Source organism: Rhea americana, unplaced genomic scaffold, assembly GCF_003343005.1.
Source record: "Rhea americana isolate MKP2758 unplaced genomic scaffold, rheAme1 scaffold_19, whole genome shotgun sequence".
Classification (NCBI taxonomy): Eukaryota; Metazoa; Chordata; class Aves; order Rheiformes; family Rheidae; genus Rhea; species Rhea americana.
In genome coordinates this window covers 151,300-172,129 of record NW_028186038.1, presented here as the reverse complement: position 1 = coordinate 172,129, position 20,830 = coordinate 151,300, and the positions used below count along the sequence as shown (strand labels likewise).

Below are 20,830 nucleotides of genomic sequence, written 5' to 3'. Positions count from 1 at the left end.
CCGGCCGGGGCGGAGCGGCGCGGAGGCGGAGCGGGGCCGGGCCGGGCCGTGCCGGGCCATGAGCACGCAGGCGCGGGGCCAGGGCGGGCGCAGAGCGCGGCGCGGCGGCAGCAGCAGCAGCGGGAGCGCGGCGGAGCCCGACGGCGAGATGCCGGCCACCGAGAAGGACCTGGCGGAGGACGCGCCCTGGAAGCGCATCCAGCAGAACACCTTCACCCGCTGGTGCAACGAGCACCTGCGCTGCGTCAACAAGCGCATCGGCAACCTGCAGCACGACCTCAGCGACGGGCTGCGCCTCATCGCGCTGCTCGAGGTGCTCAGCCAGAAGCGCATGTACCGCAAGTACCACCAGCGGCCCACCTTCCGCCAGATGCAGCTGGAGAACGTCTCGGTGGCCCTCGAGTTCCTGGAGCGGGAGAGCATCAAGCTGGTCTCCATCGGTGAGCGCCCGGGGCGGCGGCGGCGTGTGTGTGTGTGCGTGTGTGTGTGTGCGTGTGTGTGTGTGCGTGTGTGTGTGTGCGCGTGTGTGTGTGCGCGTGTGTTACCGCGTGATTTATTTCCCTTCCTGGCCGGCGGGCCGGTGTGAGCGGCGGCGCTGGGAAAGCGGGGCGGCTTCTGCCTTTATTTTTTCCCCTCTTTCTCACCTTTCTCAAAAGCAGCGAGGACTTGAGGCGTAGCGAAGTGTTGCTTAACAGCTGTGCGCTGAGCGCGTTTGCGGCTGCGAAGCCAGCTGAAGGGACTAACCCCCTTGTTCTCCTTAAACCATAATGATTTAAAAATATATTTAAGCGAGGCTTTGCTTTCGGGTAAATAACTTGCCCGCACGAAGAAAGCCAGCACGGCAGCTGTCTCTGCGCGGGCAGAGCTTCGCTAAGCGCTGTCCCCGAGAGCAGCCAAGCCGAGTAACGCGAACTCCGACGCCGCTCGCGGCGGCGCCCGGCTGCCCTGGCTCGCCGGAGCCCAGCGGAGCCGCCGGCGCTGCGCCGAGGGTGCGCGCGTGTTGACGCGCTCCGCGTTTGGACGGCACCGCGCCTCCTCCGCCGCCCTTCCGCGGCGCGGAGCTCGCGGGCGGGGGAAGCGCGGGGCCCAGCGCTGGCCCGCGGGGCCGGGCGGCCCGAGCCAGCCCGCGCTGCGCGGCCGTCCGCGACGGCTGAGGAGGGCGGCCGCTGGCGCGGACGTCCGAGGGCAGGTGACGGCTCTGGGAACAGCCCAGGTGTGGCCAGAACACGCTCTGTAAAGCAGTAATGTGAATGCCYAAGAGATGCCCGGGAAGGAATTTGAATGCTTTTGCGAGAACTTAGTTCCCTGCCAGAAAATTCAGATTGCTGTAGTCTGAAGACTCCGGCCTCAGTGAATTACAGASCTGAACCTGAGTAAGTGCAGTTCTGCTCAGTCGTCTAAAACCCTGGGCCGAGGTGAAAGCTGTTTCCCTTCAGAGGCGTTAGCTACAATAGTGAGAAAATTGAAACTTCTCCAGCACAGGAGAGGCTTGGCACGTGTCGCCGTAGCCAGAAGTCCTCTCTGGAGACCCCTGGCTCAGAGTGGGCGCCCTGAGCTTCCTYGCTGCCAAGGATGCACTTAAACTGCGGGCCGTTGGGACCTGGTTGCCTGGCCGTTCCCGAAGGAGGAAACAACTCRTGTGCTTCCTTCTGGGAACAAAGCTGGTCCTGGCTCTCTGCTCGGAGGTGCGTTTTCTTTAGGTGGTGGGTTTTTTGCATTGCAGCTGCCCACCTCTCCAGTTAAGCTGTCTTTTGCAGACTGTGAAGACTGCTGGCGTTTGAAGTTAAGCTTTTCCAGCAGCTGTAGCATAAAGGTGTTACCAGTCGCAGCACTGAGAAGAGGCAGGCTCTTGCCTCCTACTATACTGTTTGCCTTAGGAAAACCTTGCTCCTGCAGCTGCCTTCCTATTTGTCTTTGAGACTTCCCGAGGGATACCGGTTTGGGAGATCAGGGTCAGGTCTGGCTTCCAGTGACTTCCTTTCTAGAAAYGCTGTTGCAGCAGTGCAAGTGTATTACAACATTAGATTTAGCTACAGAGTAGGTTTAACTGTTGAAGACTTGTCTGTTTTGCAGATTACTTGCACTGTGTTGGCTGTTATAAACAACAGTCGAAGCTGCGGAAAATGAAATTACTGTGGCTGCTGATGCCTTTAGCATATTCCAGCCTCTGTATTAAGGAGTGTTTATAGCTCAATCTGGGCTATGCCGCCAGAACAGGAGCCAAGCGGTAGCATAGGAGTCCTACTATACGAACAAGCTGAGCCACTCCTGAAAAAACATCCTGAACTCACTTTCCAGAAAAGACAGTCAAAGTAAACCTTGTGGAGGGGTTCTGCTCRGCTGGATGGGCCAGAACTTGTGCGCTCTCTTCTGCAGGCATGGCTTAGTCAGTAAGATGGTACCTGCCCACAGGAATTTGTTTCCCCCCTGCAATTGTATGCTCTGAAGAACTTGAGTGTGGGTGGGGGTTTGCTTTGGGTTTTGTGTGTGTATGTGGTTTTTTTGTGTGTGTTTATTTTTTGGCCTCTTTCATGTTGCTGGACAAAAGCTAGGCCATTACAGAGCCTAAAACTATGTTTAAAGGCTTTTAGATGGAACACTTCAATGGTAATGTTGTTCTTGAGGGCCTGGGGGTTTAGGGCCAGCTTGCATGGTTCTGAGTTGAATTAGTCAGGAAAACCTGACAGCTGTGGCTGCTTAATTTCCAGCATTAATAACGTCATCAAATCTATGTTAAACAGATACAGTACATGTTCCAGTTACTATTTAATTTCCAAGATTTTTATAGAATACATATATTCTGGCTTAGCTACTGCTGCTGTACTGCAACCCATACTCTTCAACACTTTCAGTAGTAAGCGTTTGGCCTTCAACTTTTGCCCGTTTAAAATAAATCTTTCTACAGAGATACCAGTTAAATTTTGTTTGACCAAAATCCTTTTTTTGATACATGGTTAATAGTCTAACCTGTCCTACTGCTGTTACCCCTTATTTAGCAACTGCTCAGACAGTCCATCAGTAGTTTTAAGATGCTTTTCTTCCAGGCATGATAGGTCTTCACTTCAGTGCACATATGTGACCACATGGTTGGACTGATCTACTATAAAATAGGTGTAAAGCTTAATCTATGTATTTTGGGCAACTTGGCAATGACAAAGCTGTTAAGGCAATGACTCGAATGTGAAGGCATCTTGTGCTCAATGTATGAGGTAGCTGCTGTGCTAGTGAAGTGTTAACAGCTGAGTCTAGTGTCCCGGCCTCCCACCCCGCTGCCTGCTAGACTGAGGATAACTGCAGATTCCTAGGTGCTGAGTGTGGCCGTGTTGTGACAGTCGCTGAGGAGTAGGATGCTAGGAATGCGGAGTGTAAGGAGTTTGCTCTTGGCCTTAGGATCAGATTGACCCTGGAGATTACACTGTAGGGGAGCTGCATCTTGCTTTAGGAAGAGCTACAGCAAATTGCTGAGAGATGACTGAGGCTAGGCTTGGTACTTTTCTGGCCCCCAGAAACCCTGTTATCAAGCAGAAGAAATCAGCTGATTGGGCTTAGGAACAAGACTTCTGTATCTGAAGRCTGACAGATCCTGACTGAGCTGATAAGCTGCTCTGGGCCTTGTAGAAGGCAAGTCTGATGCACACYGCTTAGGTGCAATTGGGTGCCTCTTTGCACTGGTCTCCTGGCTGTTGCTTGCCCTGCAGCCCTGTTATCGCTACCAGGATGAGCACAGAGCAGTTGACTGGTTTGTTTGGTGGAGCTGCAATCCTGGACTGCAGCGGTCAGATTGATCAAACTGAAAAAATGTGTGATTTCTCTGTACTGGGCTATGCTTTCAGTAGGTTAGTGAGCTGATTTGACTTGCTGTGCAGCTGCAGGATGTTGAGTGCTGATGCAAGTGAATAGATGGGAAGCAGCAGCCRAGGATCGTGTGCCAGTGCTGCTGCCTGCTCCCGTGGCACTGTGACYTGACGTCAGCCTCAGGTATAATTTTGCTTTTGGCTCCTCTAAAAGCTTTTCGTCTTTGTGATTGTCATGAGACTCACTGCAGTGCTTGGAGGGAGCGGAGCCATGCCAGCGGAAAATGGGTGTGGAGTAATGGGCTTATGGTGATCTACTGGTATGAGTACAGAACTTGCCTTGTGAGGATCTCAATGGTGTTAGTGCTTCCTAGCTGTAGGAGTGAGTGCTGCYAGAAGGGATGTCTCTCTGACCTAGCCTGCCTGTCTTAACCTATGTGCTACATGGATTTTTGGTTAACGATAGAGAACTTTGTGAATGGGCTACACTCTGTAGCACAGACTTTCTGCATTGGTCTGCAGACCTTAACCAGGGTGACAAAGCAAACTTTAAATTTCTAGGGGAAATTAACCTCCTTTAAAATTTGGTAGATAATATTAACCTGTAATACCTAGAGCTAGTTGCTTGAAAATAGGAACAAAAGGAAAATGTATTCTCAGCCTATGTACACCTATGGCCTCTCTGCCTCACTCCAGGTGCTGTTAACACATCATAAGGAGGTAGTCAAAATACACTTGCATTCTGTCTGCTACTTACCTGTGACTTCCCTGGAGGCTGTATTCTGGAATATATCCAGTGCGCCTTGGAAACAGGTTTCTACTTCTTGGAAACATGACACTTAATACTTCCCCTCTAGAATTATTTTTGATAGACTGACAATGGGCCTCACTATTGGAGCTTGGATGAGGCTTTGGTTTCTAAAAGCAGTTGGTCTGCCCAGGACCTTGTATTTCAACAGCTTGACTCTTATTCTCAGAGGGAAAATGGCTTTGCACAGAGTATTTGCTCCAAGTTACAGGAAACCCTTAAGGTAGCTTAGATGGACTGTTGTTGCATTCCTTTACATCTGAGTGGAAACTGTAAACTGATGAAACCCTCAGTAAAATTACTTGGGACCGGTTAGACTAATGTGCTAAACAGCTCTTTTTAAGGCACTGAAAACTATACCAGCTATTCAAGAAGGACTGAAGTCTTAACTGCTCCATATTCTAATGCTATGTCCTGTATTGACTTACATGTGATGTTTAAATGGGGCAGGATAACTGTTTTCCTAGCCTACAACTGTAATCTAAGAATGTGGTTAGCCTTGTGTGTGGTCATGCTTATGCATTCTCAGTATTGTTTGGTGTCTGCTGCAAGCGGTGGAAAGTAAAACAATGAACTCTGAATCCCTTAAGCTTTAGAGGAATTCTGTTTTCTCTCTGCCATTCAGAAAGAGATTTTTGTGCTGCTAATTTGGGATCTAAACAAGGGCCTGCTAAGTTCAGGCCACTAATATACACCAAGCAAGCACACCAAAGAAAGGGTGTGTTGTAGGTGAAGCTTGTGTGAACAGATCTGCACTGCTGGGTAACTCTTGCCCAGGTCTCAGCCAGAAGTGTTAGGTATATCTGTGCATGTTTGTCCTTTTACTACCTGATGTGCCTTTAGGGAATCATTCAGCTGGTCTGTAACTGTTTACAACAACAAAATTAAGCTGCAACCCTTGGTGACCCAGGGTTTGGCTCTGTTGGAGTTTGGTACCAGTGTGCTTGAAGAGCCTGTACCAGTGGTTATGGCTTAGAGCATCAAGTCTTTCATTCTTGGTTTCTGATGATTTAGCAAGACTTTCTGTAGGTAGACCTCTAAGTCCCTGCGAGACCCTCCCTGCTCTTCCTCCATCCATACTGATAGCATATGCTCCCTTTTCCCAAAGTTTGTCTCACTGAGGAGGGGAGTTATTTCTGTCCAGATGCACCGATGGATGCTTGCAGTAGGTAGAAATAAGTGAGGATGTGTTGCTGCGAGCTGCTTGGACTTGGCAGAGTGAAGAGAATAAGATATTCCACCTGTGTCTTATGCTGGAAGAAGGAAATGCTGTGCAAATGAGTGTTAACTTGTGGGGAAAGCATCCAAAACAAGATCTGTGTGAAAAAGCTAAGGGAAAGCACTGCCCATCCTTTAGAGAGCTAAGCTGTGTTTTTGCTGCRGCTTTAGCTGTATGGCACTGCTCGCAAAGCTCACAAAATTTTATTTGCAAGCTGAGTTCATGGTAAAGGTGGAACAGACATGTCTTCTCCTGCTGTATTTAGAGTAATAAAAATGGCAGTTTTCATTTTTTTTTTGAAGATGTATATGTGAAGCCTCCTCTATCTGCTTCTATATTCTTATTCATAGCTGTCATTAATTAATGTCTGTCTGTTAGCTGCGGATACTTACTCACCCTTCTCATAGCAGATGTCTGGGTGAGGCACACTGAGCTGACCTTTCTCTTCYGAGAAACTTGACCTTGGGTTCAGAGTTGAGTCAACTCAAATCTGAGGTTCTCTTGAATGGGCTGAGCAAGCTCAGCCTGTTGATTTGGATTAATGCAATGAACCTCAAGTGTATTTTTTTCCTAGGCCTTGCCTTTGGGGACTTGGCACAATTTTCTTTCTCCACAAGGCAAAAATGTAGCTCATGTTCATTTAGCCCGTTTGCCTTTAATAAGGGAAGACTAACACTCTCTGATAGGGAAGACCTAGCTCACTGATAAGGGCAAGTCTGAGATCCTGTACTTGAAAGCTTTGCAGAGATTGTACATTGTGTCATAAGCACATGGTCCTGTGGACTCCAACACTGATGTGTCTGACTTGTCTGTGAACAGGACTGAAGCTTTCTGTCCCTTCCTGCAACTAGCCTTGAGTTCTGCAGGTTTCTGCATAACATCTGATACAGATAGAAGAATGGATCTGCTATGGGCTCTGGGTGCACRTGAAGACTGTGGTTGATAGATTGTGGTTTCTGGTGTAAATGGTATTCTGTTCTAAGCACTTGGGAGACTAATGTCATATTAAGATATATGTTATATCTTGGTTTTACCCAGGTAGTATATTCCTGTACTAATACAACTCTTGCAAGAGTAGAAGGGGTGTGTATGTGTAAACAAGCAACAGCCAAAGAGAGCTTTACCCGAGTCCTGAGGAAGCCTGGATCGTCTTGCATGGCATCCTCTTGTGCTGAATAATGCACCAAACACTCCTGCCTTAAAACCACCTGGGAGGGGGCAGAGGCTGGAGCAGCAGAGTCCTGTCTCTGGCATGATGGATTGTGGYTGTTTGGACCTCCTGCTCATGCTGCCCTTGAAACAAAGCAGTCACGGCTTTTTAATAAACCGTCTGAGAGGAATAGTGATATTCTTATGGCTGCATGGTCTAGCTGTTAATGAGATTTTCCTCCAAGTTTGTTAGGTAATGGTCCTCTACTGCTTCTAGCAACTTACACAACCAGACAGCTAATCTGATTGGAAGGAATTAATAAATGGGGAAGACTAAATCTCTAATCACTCTAAAGCATAAACTCAGCTTGTATTTCAGAGTAACTTTCTCTGGGTCAGTGAAATGTGGCAGCTTTTTGTGATCAGGCTTGTAAGTTGTTGGTGATATCGCTTTGAGTATCAAGGCAGGGATTTTTTTTTTTTTTTTTGTGAAGGGACAGATAGTTCTTCTAGTAGCAGGTAGCAGTGGCTGGTGGCACAAATGACCCTGCCAATGGTATTTGGGGGTAATAGCTCCTAAAAGGCTGTGGACTCTAATGGCATGGCATCATGGGCTGCAGCTTCAGGGSACTCTGTAAATCACAGTGCATTTGTACTTCAAAGCATTGAGCTCTTCTAGCAAGAGCAGGGCTCCATAGGAGCCACAGTGCTCTGGAAAGCTGGGCCCTCTCTGAGGGAAGGGCGGTACGGGCAGATTTCTACCCCAACACCAGCTGGAGGGGCTACGTGCTCTACAAGGAGGAAGAGCACAGCCCCCGGGGAAAGTGGATGATTTTGGCAGTGGGAGTCTTGGAGCACCTCTGACGGTTAATGCTGGTTTTGGTAATGCACTTCTGAAAGTAGAGATCTTGCTTGGCAGCAAGCAAACAGTATAGGTGTGCCGGAGACAGCTGTAGTTGTGGTAGTGCAGAATAACAGATGCGGCTGTCCTAACCTTTGAGACTGCAGTAAAATCGGTGAGAACGGTTTATGCTGTGGGTGAATTATTGTCATAACCACTTCCTCTCACACCCTCCGTTAGAGTAAGCTGAGTCGATGCAAGAAGACACTGAAACTGTACTCGAGGATACRCCTCTTGGGAATGACAAGCAAAGATTGGGTAAGGCTTGTAACAGATCTGTGTCTCAGGGTTGCTGAAGCATGCTCTTGTGGGCAGCAGTGCCGGGCGGCCCAAACTGGGTGGGTGCCGCGCTGCAGCAGTGAGCCGGAGGCTGTTGGTGGCTCTCCAGACTTGCCATTGCAATTTGGGAGGTTTGCTCTCCTTTGCAAGTCTGATTGGGGTGGAAACATTTGCAATATGCTTTGCAGCAGAGTAATAACTGAAAGTGGAGCCACCCTTCCTGCTAGCTTGTGGCTGATGCATTTCTACCCACTTGTGCTGAAATCTGGAGGCCACCTCAAACCGACTACTCTGGCCTCTGAGATGAGCTTCTGTCGGAGCTGTTAAATGCTGCTTTCTGAAAAACCAGCCCCCATGCCCTGTATAGGTGGTGTTAGAAAGTCTGTGCCTTGAAATTGCCAAACCTGAAAGTGTTGATGGTGTGCTTTCTTGCACCAGATGGCCCTGCTTGGCTCTGTAGCTTGCAGTATTTTACTGTGACACCCACTGCTGTTTCAGACTAACTAGAGCACTTCTGTGGCTGCCTACTGTTTTTGATTAGTCTATGACTACTCTTGTAAGGAGACAGAATGTATATGTATGTATTTTTATGCTTATGCTAAAGGGCACTGTCATGGTTGGTGGGCCTAAAATGAGCCGTAGGTGGCAACTCATGAACTATGTTATGTAAACATGCTTTTGAAGTGACCGCTTTTGAGCCATGCAGCGGAAAGCACAATGCATGGAGCTATGACAGCAATTTGGAGTGCTCTGTGCAGATGTCTGTGATATGTGAACCTGGAGGTTATTCAAACAGAGGAGGAAATGTGCTGTTCCCTTTGACCAGATACTAACTCACAATAACTAGTCCTTGTAATTGGTTTGCTTAACYGTTTCACACCCTCCTTTCTTGCATCAATCTTGCAGCATAGGTGTACTACAATTTTACTGACCTCTAAAAAGAACATCTCAGTAAGTCACTTCTGGGAGACAGTTYAGGTCTGAAGGTTAAAACAGGCAGAAGTACATCTTGGGTTTGACCTTTAGCTCTGTGTGTCCTGCATTTGTAAGTACCTTTATTCCCTCTCTACTAATAGTAGTAGGTCCTTCTCTAGGCTTAGACTGTACTATTGAAAAGCCCAAGCTAATGGTACTGTGTAGGGCCCTATAGTATGACTTTGCATCTTGCTAGTTGGGAACTGGCAGTATGACAAAAAACTTGTATCTGCTTTGGTGTGAGGCGCACATCTTGGATTAATCTGGCTTCTTTTRATCTCCACGACAGAACGGAGAACACTGGCTTGCTAAACAAACTGGTGTCAAACTATTGTCTTGACAGTGCAGGTTATTGAATGTTACTTCATATTCATAACTAGATAGTGAATATCAGCAAGGTTTCCTTCTCCTTGCGAGGCTCTGAGTAATTCTGCTCACTGCTCTCCAGATAATCCAAAGCACAAGTGTTTTGAAGCCAGCTCTAAAACACTGCATTTGTCYGAGTTTTTCCACAAACACAGGAAAAGGCGCTTTAGTGTAAGGGCTAGAAACAAGATCCCCATTGGATTTTAAGAACAGTAGCTTTTGCGAACTGTGACTTCTGAGCTGATTTGGACCAGCCTACTCAAGCACTTGGATGCTTCTGCAGAGCTGCTGCTTACTGGAGTTGTTACTAGCAGTGGTTCTCTGGGATCAGTTGTCATTCACTTGTTATGTGGCTTATTACCAAATTCCCCTGTGGGGAAAGAGTTGGTATCTGAGTGGATTTAACATACCAACTGTGGGAAGACTTAGGGTGCCAGTTGCATTGTTTCAGCTTTGTTCTGGCTGTTAACACTGTGGCTGTGTGCAAATATCTGCTAGCTTATGTAACTGCTTGAATAAAATCAATGATCTAATTAAARATCAAATAAAAACAGCTTTATTTGTCTCTGGAGAAATATTTCTTTTAGTAACTCTCCTAGGCTTGTGATAAAAGTATAACTATATAGAAAAATAGGGCTGGTGACTGCTRGGAAAAGAATATGGTGGTACTTGAAAAAGTGGAACTTCCAGTACCACTGCCCAAGGTCAACAGTGCTGGACACCGGCTGCCAGATTTCAGGATGAAGATGCTGGGGCTCTTAGGCTGACCTGTAGATGCCCTCTGTAGCAGTGAAGTTCTAATGCTCTTGACTTGTGAATGGTTTCCTCTTCCAGTGTGCATGTGCASACTGCCACCGTAACAGTGCTAAGCTTACTGGCAGTAGACTTTCTGCCTTCAACCAGCTAAGGACCTCTTAAAAATTACTCTTTGGAGATCCCTGTGCAAAAGTAGTTCAAATGACTGTGCTCCTAAGCTGYGTGGCTCCATAAAATGGCCAAAATGGGTGTGGTGAATCTTGCTCAAATACTGTTTGCTGTAGTGGGCAGATAAATGTTTTTCTGCCCTTTTTAGGGCTTGGAGCATCTGGTCTCTCTGAAGGAGTGCGGAAGAAGGATGTTCCCTTCTTTTTAGACATGAAGTTGAGCTTCTATATGAGAATGAAGATTACGGTTTCTACATGAGCTTTGTGGTATAAATGTTGCACTGCATACAAGTGTGCAGTGTCTAGTGTTTGAAGCACCTTTGAGTCTTTGGTCTTAGCAGTAGAGGATGTAGGTACATGCTGGACAGCTGAACAGTTGCATCAAGTAGGGATGAACAAAGAGGAGTAGAAGTCTTGCCACAAATCCAGTACAGCTAATACTGCTGAAAGGCTCCTTTTGATATAGGCTAGCTATATGCTAATAAAGTAGATTTTCTACTGATAGTACTGCCCTGACCTGAGCAAGAACAGGGTTTGTCAGCTCAATCAATTGCCAAGGGCCAAGTAAAACTTCATGGACTATGCAAGATAGWGAGGAGTACCTGCAGATAACCTGTCCTAGACTTCAGTGCACTCATAAGTACCCTGCAGAGCTGTATGGAAGCAGGCATGACTTGCAGGTTGCCAATTATATTTTTTGCATCCAAAAAAAGGTGGATAACACTGCACTTTTCTTCCCTGTGGACCAGATTCTCCCCCAACAGTATGGGGGGAGGGCAAGGTGGAGARGAACACTAATTTCAGTTTTTAATTCAGCTCACTACCACTTTAAAGCTTGGAAGGCAGAGCCCTGACCTTGGTGCTGTCATAGCTAGATGATTAGTGGCTGCTAAGTGAGCATTACTGAACAAGCTAATGACTTGCAGACATCTGCAGTTATAAAGACAGGAGCATATGGGACTTCTGAACAAGGCTAATGTAGAGGCCTTGTCCCAGAGAGAATTAACCCTATCGCCACTAGGATCCTTACTTGCTRTGAGCTTTGGCTCATGAAATATATATCGCAAAGATTATTAGGCATATTCTTAGATTTTTCTCAATATGAATGGGATGATGCAGCTTTGGAAGTCAAATATACCAGTCCTTCAGTGATAGGACCCTGGTCTGAGACACCTTTCATGCATCTTAGTTGGGTGAAATTTGAAACACTCACCATCCTTCCATCAYTAAAATAAACTTGAACCAACTCTCTGTTGCAGGACTGCACAGAAGGTTGGTTGTCCTGGCTGACTCTGTACTCCTGCTCTACCCAGGCTGAGCTTTCCTCCTGGAGTGCAGCTCAGGTGTACCACGCAATACCACTAGCTCGTGGGCTTTCAGTTCTCTCTCAATTGAAAGGTTGAAGTGATGGCAACAGGCCTGCAACTCATCAGTAGTATCTACTGGGAACTTAAAAATATCTGGCTTCTGAAAGTGAGGGGTTCAACCTGGAAGGCACTTTCTGAAAGGAAATTATCAAGGGTTATCTGATGAGGATATCTTATGGGACTCCCTGAGCTGGTTTTCTTTGCAATGAAATCAAGTTCTAATGTGTGCTCTGACTCACTGGCCCCAAATGTGAGCSTTGGGGTGACCTTGAGGCTCTTTTGCTCTTCTGCACAGAGTTAGGCCTGTGTTGCTGTGCATACCTCCTGGGAGCTCCTCATCTCATCTTGAGCTTCTTTTAGAAGTATCTGACCTGAAAGTTGGCTTCTGCATGTTTTAAATTCTTGCAGAATGGACTAAAGGACTCTTTCCCTGCCAGATACTTAGGCAGAATGGTGACAAGCTGTGGCTTTGGGGCCTGCCTCATGCTTCAGCGCTGCAGAACAGGTGAAATGATGGACTGACAGGCAAGGCCACTACACCAGCAGTGATGGACTTGAGTAAGAAGTTGCTAGTTCGRTCACTGGAAAGAGCTGAGATGTCTGGGATTTCCCAAATTTAAAGCTATGCTAAACAACCATAGTTCAAATGGRGATGCCTCCCTGAGGCTATTAGCACAAAATTCTACTTCAGATCTGCTATGGATTTTGCTGTGGTATCATAGTAGAGCTCTGTACTTAAAACAAAGGAAGTATCTCTTCTGACATAGAATCATAGAATTGGTAAGGTTGGAAGGGACCTCTGGAGATCATCTAGTCCAACCCTCAAATGAGTGCCCAGTATGGGGATCAAACCTGTGACCTTGGCATTATTACCACCACGCTCTAACCAACTGAGCTAAACCTAACCTCAATATAGATAAATAACTGAAGCTAAACTACGTACATCTAACAAGCTTTTTAATTGCAAGGAGGTAAAGTAAACTGTTCAATGTGAACTGCTGCAGCTCTTGGTTGAAAATACCGCCTAAGGCAGAGGAAGCTTAAATGTTTTAGTTAATCAACTTTATTAGTTAAATAAAGGTTTCAACAAGCTGCAGCTATGATATGAAATGTTCTGTAAGAAAAACAATTCAGGCTTCTGAAACAGTATCTGGACAGCAAAAGTACTTTAAGCTGAAACCTAGAAGCTAAAATGAGCAGCCCCATCCCCATCTAGGAACAGGAGAAGTACCTGTGTAGTTCTTGTTCTGGGTGGCTGGAGGCAGCAGCTAGGCATGTTACTAAGCATTTTTCATGATGAAATTGAGAAAATGATGATTTAAAAAAAAGCAGCCTAACTTTGTATCTAACYTGGTAGTCTTAAAAATTCTCTTAAGCAACATATAGTGGGTGTAGGCACAGGAACCAACTTCTGAACCCCAGAAGGGCAGACTGGTCTTATGCAGGCTAGGCTAGACTTGCCTGTCTCTGGATCTATGTACAATTAATCTGTTCTGGGATAACATGGATTTAGTCTCTGGGAACTGACTGCTATGCCAGTGATGTGCTTGTGCATATGTGTAGAAATGTTAATGATACCTAAGCTATCTAAGGCAGAGACATGTTGCTSCTTGTTGTGGAACACACAAGGCTGTCTCAGTGCATAAATCACTTATGTTCCTGATGGAACTTGTCTTTAAAATACTGAAACATGAGTGACTTGTCTTGTAGGGCATTGATAGATGGACAGTCTCGTTCTCAGACTTCTGTACTGCTAATTGGTATAAAATCAGATGATGTTACAGAAGGGCTCAAAGCAGTGTATCATGCAGTATAGCTGCAGTTATTCTAGCTCCAGCAAAACCTCTCCTAACGCCACTTTTTGAAAAATGCTGCCTTAAAAATACAGAGTACAATAGGCTCACAATTGTGAACAATGCAAGATTGCAGATTTAAAAACTAGATCTTGGAGCTGGCAAATGACTGGGTGATTGCCTGAACCCTAAGCAGTCGGCATGTGGTGTGACGCAGTGCTGTCCATGGGAACCTCGGAGAGAGCTGCAGGCTTGCTAAGTGTGGAAACACTTGTGGGAAGCATGCAGTCATGGTTCTGGAGTTGAATAACTTGAGGTCCAACCGCAGGAGAGTAAAGGTGGTATCCTTTTTAGCTCTGGCTAGCTCCAAAGTGCTATTAGCAGCCAGAGCCTGTCACGCTTGAGCAGCTCTTGACAAAGTTGGCTTCGGCTGACCTTGTTAAATGTGCAGAGGTCCTTCTGCTTCTTGTTACAGGCTAGCGTGCTGGCTGGGGGCGCCTGGCCCGCGGAGGAGGCTGTCTGATGGGGAGCGAAATGATACCTCTGCCGCAGCTTGTACTCAACGTGGTGCAGGAGCAGCTCTGTGGGAGCTGCGCTGGGTCGGCTCGCAGCAGGAGGCGTGAGCCGGAGACCTGGGAGGTGGCGTGGAGCTGTGCAAGGCTCGCACCTCGGTGGCTGTGTCATGCAGGCAGCCCCGGCTCCTCTCCGAGGTGCAGCATGAAACTCCGGGGTTGGGGCAGGGGGAGAGGGTGAATGAGAACGCAAATCTGCCCTAAACAGCTGCGGCTAATATGTGCTAAAGCTGTACCATTAATCCCATATGGTCCTTCTTAAGGTGCTCTGAGACCACCCATACAGTGTGCTTCTCTGCAGATTCACCACTGCTCTCCTTGCTTTTTGAAGCCTTCTCTCAAAAGAGGCCTGTCTGATAGTGGCTGCTGTGATCGGATGAATTATCTGGGCCTCAAGCCAAACATCCATTCCTTATGTTAGCAGCTTTTAGCTGAAACCATATAAACACAATGCTGTCCTATGTGGAATGTTAAACATACAGGTCTTAAATCTCTACTGTGCAGGGGAGAGCCTTGTGCTCCACATCATGAGCAGATGGAAATGTGTTTACTTCTGGGTTGTACAAGTATACAAAATTATGTTTAAACTTCATTGCGTTTTCCAGAAAGAATGGGAAGCCTGTTCCTTCAAGGAGCAGCTGCACAAGACAGACTTTCTTGTTTTACTGTTGTTTTAAGGCTTGACCATCTAGGAAGAAAGTGCCTTTTTTATTTTATAGAAAAGGAACGGTCATGATTTCCAGTGGAGGGGAGGATAGGTGTCAGTATATGAAAGCTAATAATGAGAGAACATCTGGCTGGCTTAGATGCAAAAAGCATTAAGACATCTTCACAGTGGTCATAGAAAAGCAAAAGTGCTGTGTGTAAAGTTTTTTTTTAAAAAAACTAATCCTTTAGCTCTTTTCCTCTGTAAATAGAAGTAACAAAGGTTGTTACTTCGTGAGGGTGAAAGAGGTGCAGTGACTTGGATGCTTGCTGGGGTTGTAGCCGAAGAGCAATGGGAGCATATGTCTGTAGTGACCATCTTACTGCCTTAAATGTCCTTGCTTGAAGTGCAGCCATAGAAAGGGCTTGGTTTATGCAGACTTTTCATGTCATCTTCCTGATTGGCACCCGCACAGCGGTGTTGTAATGGTGGCTAGAGTTCAGAGGCTAGAGCACAGCTGACTTCCAGGCAGTTTGCACCATCTTGGCAATGCTGAWTTGCAGTGGGTTGTTATGGAGCGTGAACGTCAGCGGAGAAACTGCTTCTCTGAGGAGATGAGACATGTTCTCGTGGCAGTATGCAGATGAGACTATATTCCATGCTGCATTTTTGTGCTAAGAGTGCCCACTTCTATCTGAATGTGGAAGTTAATTGTCAGAATGGCTTAGACATTGGGGAGAGATTTTTAAAACTGACCCTTTCCGGAGTGGGATGTGATTGCTTGTTGTAGAGCTGCTTTTCCTATTACTGCTCAGGAAGTGCTAGGATAGAGATAGCTGACCTTCTGAAATCCTGGAATAATCTTATCACTGAACTACAGACAACTACAGAGTATCTGGAACAGGCTATCTGTGCTTAAATGTGTTGGAAAAGCTCTGTAGAAGTGTGCTGTAGTGTTGGGTGTTCAGAATTCATTCAGCTAGTAATTGGAGAACATCAAGGCTACTAGACAAACCACAAATCTTTTGAGGAGCTAAAATAACTGGCAAGGTATTTTCTGGTCTGTTGCCAACCCAGGACCACAAAGTATGCTCCAGTCTTGAGCTCTTCAGCCTTGCAGTGTGAAGTGGAGCTTTGTTGAGCTGTGCAGGGCTGCATGAATGGGGATTTCCTTCTAACAGTCCTCTGTCAGTGCAGTGATTCTGATTTCAGATGGAAAAATTGAATTTTGRAGTATGTTGTGGCCAAGGATTTCCCCAAACAGTAATCACTTCTGATAATTTCCAGTGTGTTGGTTTTGGCTTCAGAAATTCCATCCACTGCAGCTTTAGTGCTTGGCGTCTGCTGCAGACAAGACATTAGACAACCATATCTGAATAGGCTCATTTATCTCAGCAGAATTTTACATGCTGTTTCTTATAGCTATCTTGACCTACCCCCAGTGTGAGTAAACATGCTCTTCAGTAACGCAGAGGTCATGCTGGCGTCTAGAAACCTCTGGATTACTTGTTGCTGTTTGGCCTTGCAGTTCTCAGGAAAGGGACCTGATGCAGTAGCATAAAAGCACCGAGGAAGCAGCAGACAGCAAGTTACCCTGGTCTAAATGGGAGAAGGATGGTGAAATGATGCAGATGGGACCTGAGCAGAGATGGTGAAGTCAGGACCTGGTTATGGAGCAGTGGTTTTCCCAAGTGGGCATGGAGCAATTTCGTGTACTGGTCATGCACAGGTCTGTGGCTCTGCTCTGCAGAGGTGCTGGGGTTTAATGCTACTGGTATCTGGCTTGTCAGGAGTCTACTTACTGCAGGACTTTCTTGTTTTGGCTGCTGCCAACCTGGAGAAGGGAGGTTTCCTTCCTCTCTCCCCTTGTCCTTCTTCCCTTCTCCCTTCCATCATTCAGCAGAAATTCGCTTTCCCGAGTCCTGGTCGCACTACACTGCRGCGCTGCACTGCTGTGCCTCCCACGGTAGCTCTGACTTTAGTGCAGCCAYGCTGCTGCCCCGCAGCAGGGGTAGGTCACAGAAACAACACCATCCTTGCAGCACTGATGCTGTTTGTGTCTCCCCACCTTTCTGGAAGTGCCTCTCCCTACTTGAGAGCTATTTACTTGGTTGAGGTGTCTAAATGAAAGTACCATTTTGAGTTATGCCCTCTTAGCCCTTTTGGGGTACTGCAGTGCTTGCTTGGGCAGAAAGAGGGGACTACTTCTCTTTTTACCTCCTAGCTGCCTCTCTCATGCCTTCTGTGTCTGCAGCACATGCTGATGGCTAAGGGTGGAGTTTCCTCCTTCCTTTTGGTTAAGGGCAGTGATCTTCTTGCAGCGCTTCTAGGTCTAATGCAGCGCTGATGGCCTGTCACCCAGTGCTCTGGGCTGGCCACAAAAGTTCTTGCAAGAACTAATCACTCTTCAGATTTCATCAAGGTTAGAAAATTAGTAAGGCTTTAAATTATTTCTGCAGAGATTGTTACAGTGTTGCCATGCTTCAAAGAACATTCTTAGTTTTGTTGTGTTAAACTTGCAGAAATCTGACTCTTAAGGCTGTTCTTATCAGCTCAGCCTTGCTGACCGAAGCTTGGCTTTCCAGTTGTGTAAGCACATGGTGTATTGTGAGGAGATGCCTTTTCTTACTGCATGCGTGCATGAGATAACAATCTCCAGTTTATCAGACTCCTAGACAGGTATTTCTTGCTAAGCTTARACAATTTCACATTCAACTAAAATTTCAATGCCTCACTCGAAATAGAACTTGCTGCCTTTGAATTGGATAGCAGCGTTGCTGACTCAAACGTACCAACCCGCGGAAAGCAAAGCCTTGCTGCATTACAGCAAATGCACTGACCTGCAGCGAGCGGGGGCCGRACGTCAAGTCGCCCTCCCTTTTGCCGATGGCCGTCGGGAAGGTGCCGCCGGGGGCTCCGGCACCGGCAGAGAGATGAGCTCAGCAGCAGGGAATGCGTGTTGCGAGGGGGGCCGGTGCTCCCAGCGCCTGTTGTCAGCGTGCCGCAGCGGGAAGYGCTCCTGCAACCCCTTCTCCGCCAGCAGCCAACGGGAGCTGCGAGCTGCCGGTGGGGTGCGGGGGAATTTATTAGCGCAGGATGCCTGCGGGCGCCTCGGTTAACGAGTGGGGTTTTTACCCCGGCGGTGGCAAGCGGGCCGGGCTGGCAGGCTGCCCCACAGCGCTGGCAGGGGACAAGCTCGYTGCGAACAAAGCTGCAATTATGAAAACTTGCTGGCATATAAAGACTGAACATTCAGACTGCTTTTTTTAGGATCACAAATAATGTGTAGTGGAGTTTCTGTGTGTGACTCAGCTGGTGGCTGGTTATCTGCATTCACGGTGCTACAGCTGCAGGGAGGACCAGTTTGGCAGTGAGCAAATGGCTCTTCCATAGCTGGTGTGAATGGTAGCTCTTATTCTTGTTTTGGTGTTGCATCCTTGCTTTTCATTAGTCCTATTTCAACAGTACGCAGACTGCATTGGGCCCTCCTTGTGCCTCTGGAAGTGCTTCTCTCAAGTAGCCTGGCTCATCCAGACGTTTACGTGCTGGTGGGTTGCTACTGATGACAGCACTGCCGAACCCAAATATCCTCCTGCTTTTGCTTTCTTTTCAGCAGAGATGTTCTCAAGCTGCACTCATCACACATGCACTAGGTAGGTTGTGCACTGCCAACTTCTGCTCATGACTTGTCTTCAACATCAGAGCAACACTTTTTCCTAATCATGCCCACATGTATCACTTGGTATATGGCTCTTAAAACAGAAGCACGAGATGTCTTCAGGGAGGAAGTATTAAGGAATTTGATCTTAAGCCACCCTTAATTTGATGTTCCCCCCCTGCCCCACCCTAACCGTTTCTATTTTGAAAATCTTGTGACTTCTTCCAACTCCCTTGAATTTCCACTTGTTCTTGGAGGAACTGGTTTGGTGGCTGTTGCTATTACCTTGCTGGTTAAACTTGCTTCATGTTATACTTCAGTCTTCTGGATGTCAGAAGTATAATCTAGATGCCCAGTGATAAGTTATCTTAGTCTGTATTACACTCCTCTGAGCCCCTCTGGTCTGATCTTACTCATTTCTACATTAAAGCTTTTTTTTCCCTCAAGCCTACACTGAAAGGACTAAATTTGAACTTGTCTTTACAGTTGACTTTTACCTCATGAAAGTTTTGAGGTCCAACATGCACCAGTAAAAAGTACAGGGCCATGGATGAGATTGCAGCCTGAAGGTCTCTGACAAACCTGGATGGCTTGAAATCCAGTTAAAGTAAAATCTTAACTGTTGAAACTCCTGAATTGAATAATTTAATTTCTCAAGTCCCAAGATAATCTTTCGCACAGGAATCTTGACAAAGAAGAAAATAGCCCCCTGCTCCCTCCATTCTACTACCCTCTTGCAAAAACTGGTTTTGCATATTCTCCCTGAGTCTAGCTCAGCACTCAAAGTTAGTATTATTACAAGCCTCCACTCAGCATCATGTTCCTCTGAAAATTCACTTTGTAAAAAAAACAAAAACAAAAAAACCTTAGATCTGATGCATTGAAAAATATCACTTACACTTCCTTAAGATACAGGTAATGCTTGACGCTCATTAGTAAAGCTGACTACTGGCACTGTCTGGACTCTGTCCTGGCACTAGGCACAAACTAAGCCGGGGAAGAATGAAGAGCTGGTATTCAGGTAAGCTGGATGCAGAGGAACAGTTATTTTATGGGTCATAGAACAAACTGCAAACACTACTGAAGTCAAGATGTAATCTGTCTGGAGTTTGTTGCCATTAGAGGCTAGCAGATCAGAGCTAGGAATCTAAGAAACTGGCCAAAATTCAACTAYTCTGATGCCAACTATGTGAAACAAGCACAGCTTGTGCTCTCACTGAGCGAGCTGGTTGCAGGCTTGCAGAGGACAAGCTAYGCTCTGAGGTCTGCGAAGTTGTGAGGTGGACCTAGGCGTAAGGGGTCATTGAAGGAAATGGTTGAGGTATGTTTCTCAAAGCACAAAGGAACCCATGTAATTGATTTACAGACATATTATCCCTATGGAGGATGTTACTAATGTCTTTAGCAGGCACAGTAAGCCTGTGGAGCGAACACATACTGTATGCTTCAGCAAAGAATTTCTTTAGACAGCTTGCTCAGCTTCAAGTCTCATCTACATACTTCTGTTTGACGTGCACAAACAGTGCAGAGGAAGACCTTGAAGGAGCTCAACAGAATGTGGGGTTTTAACTGTTGCAGAATATTAAGTCTTAATGAGTACTTAATTTTTGCACCCCTACAATTGTTAGAGCTATTTTGACAAAATGGATGAGAGTAATTAGCAGTGGGGAAAGTGATCAGACAACCAAATACCAGGATTTAAAATTTCTAAGATCTAGACATAAATGATATGTAATTAAGAACTTTGTGCACTCTGAAGTTCCATTTCTATCTGGAAACATGGAATAAAGGCTGTTGTTGGGACCACTTTGTTTTGTATTGAGGGCCATTTGTTCTGGATTCTTCATGCTTACAAAGGTGTAAAGCCAAATGGTAAATGGAGAAGACGCAAGACTGGAAGGTGACCACCTCTTTAGAGGAACTGTGCTGTCTGACTGAGGTAAAACTTCCACCAGAAGTAGACCAACATTAAAACTTCTGAGATGAGTTTGTTCAGACAGCAATTGAATCATGTTGACTGCAGCCTGAAGCAAGCAACTGCATATTAACAAAAAAATAAAAATAAAAATAAAATAAAATAACTACTTAGTTGCTTTTTCAGTCCTTCATTTGTTTCACAAGACTTGTAACTTGTGTTACTAGCTCAATTTATTAAGGAAACTGTCTGCTGCTGTAGCTTATCTTGTTTCCACTAATTGTCTGACAGAAAATGACTTGCAGCTCTACTGTAGGGCAGGGTTCAGGGTGCTGTAGGGCAGGAGCATTGCAACAATTTGTCTAACACTGGCGTGTGTAATCTGAATATAAAGCTGACTTGCACATGAGCAAAAGATACTATGCACAAACTTTGGATTTTTTTTTTTTTTTTTTTTTTTTTTGA

General features: G+C 46.2%; 1 protein-coding gene across 5 annotated transcripts in view; it reads left to right on the top strand.

The window, feature by feature from the left end:
* The first annotated feature begins 11 nt into the window (after positions 1–11).
* The window catches only part of FLNB (filamin B), an 80,373-nt gene continuing 59,554 nt past the window's right edge, over positions 12–20,830 (top strand). For 3 of the 5 annotated variants that reach the window (XM_085302318.1, XM_085302320.1, XM_085302316.1), the window contains exon 1: positions 12–440. In XM_085302318.1, the coding sequence (XP_085158444.1) occupies positions 59–440 (382 nt within the window). In that variant the 5' untranslated portion in view covers positions 12–58. The remainder of the gene's footprint in view (positions 441–20,830) is intronic. The other 2 variants (XM_085302319.1, XM_085302317.1) reach the window with 1 other exon arrangement.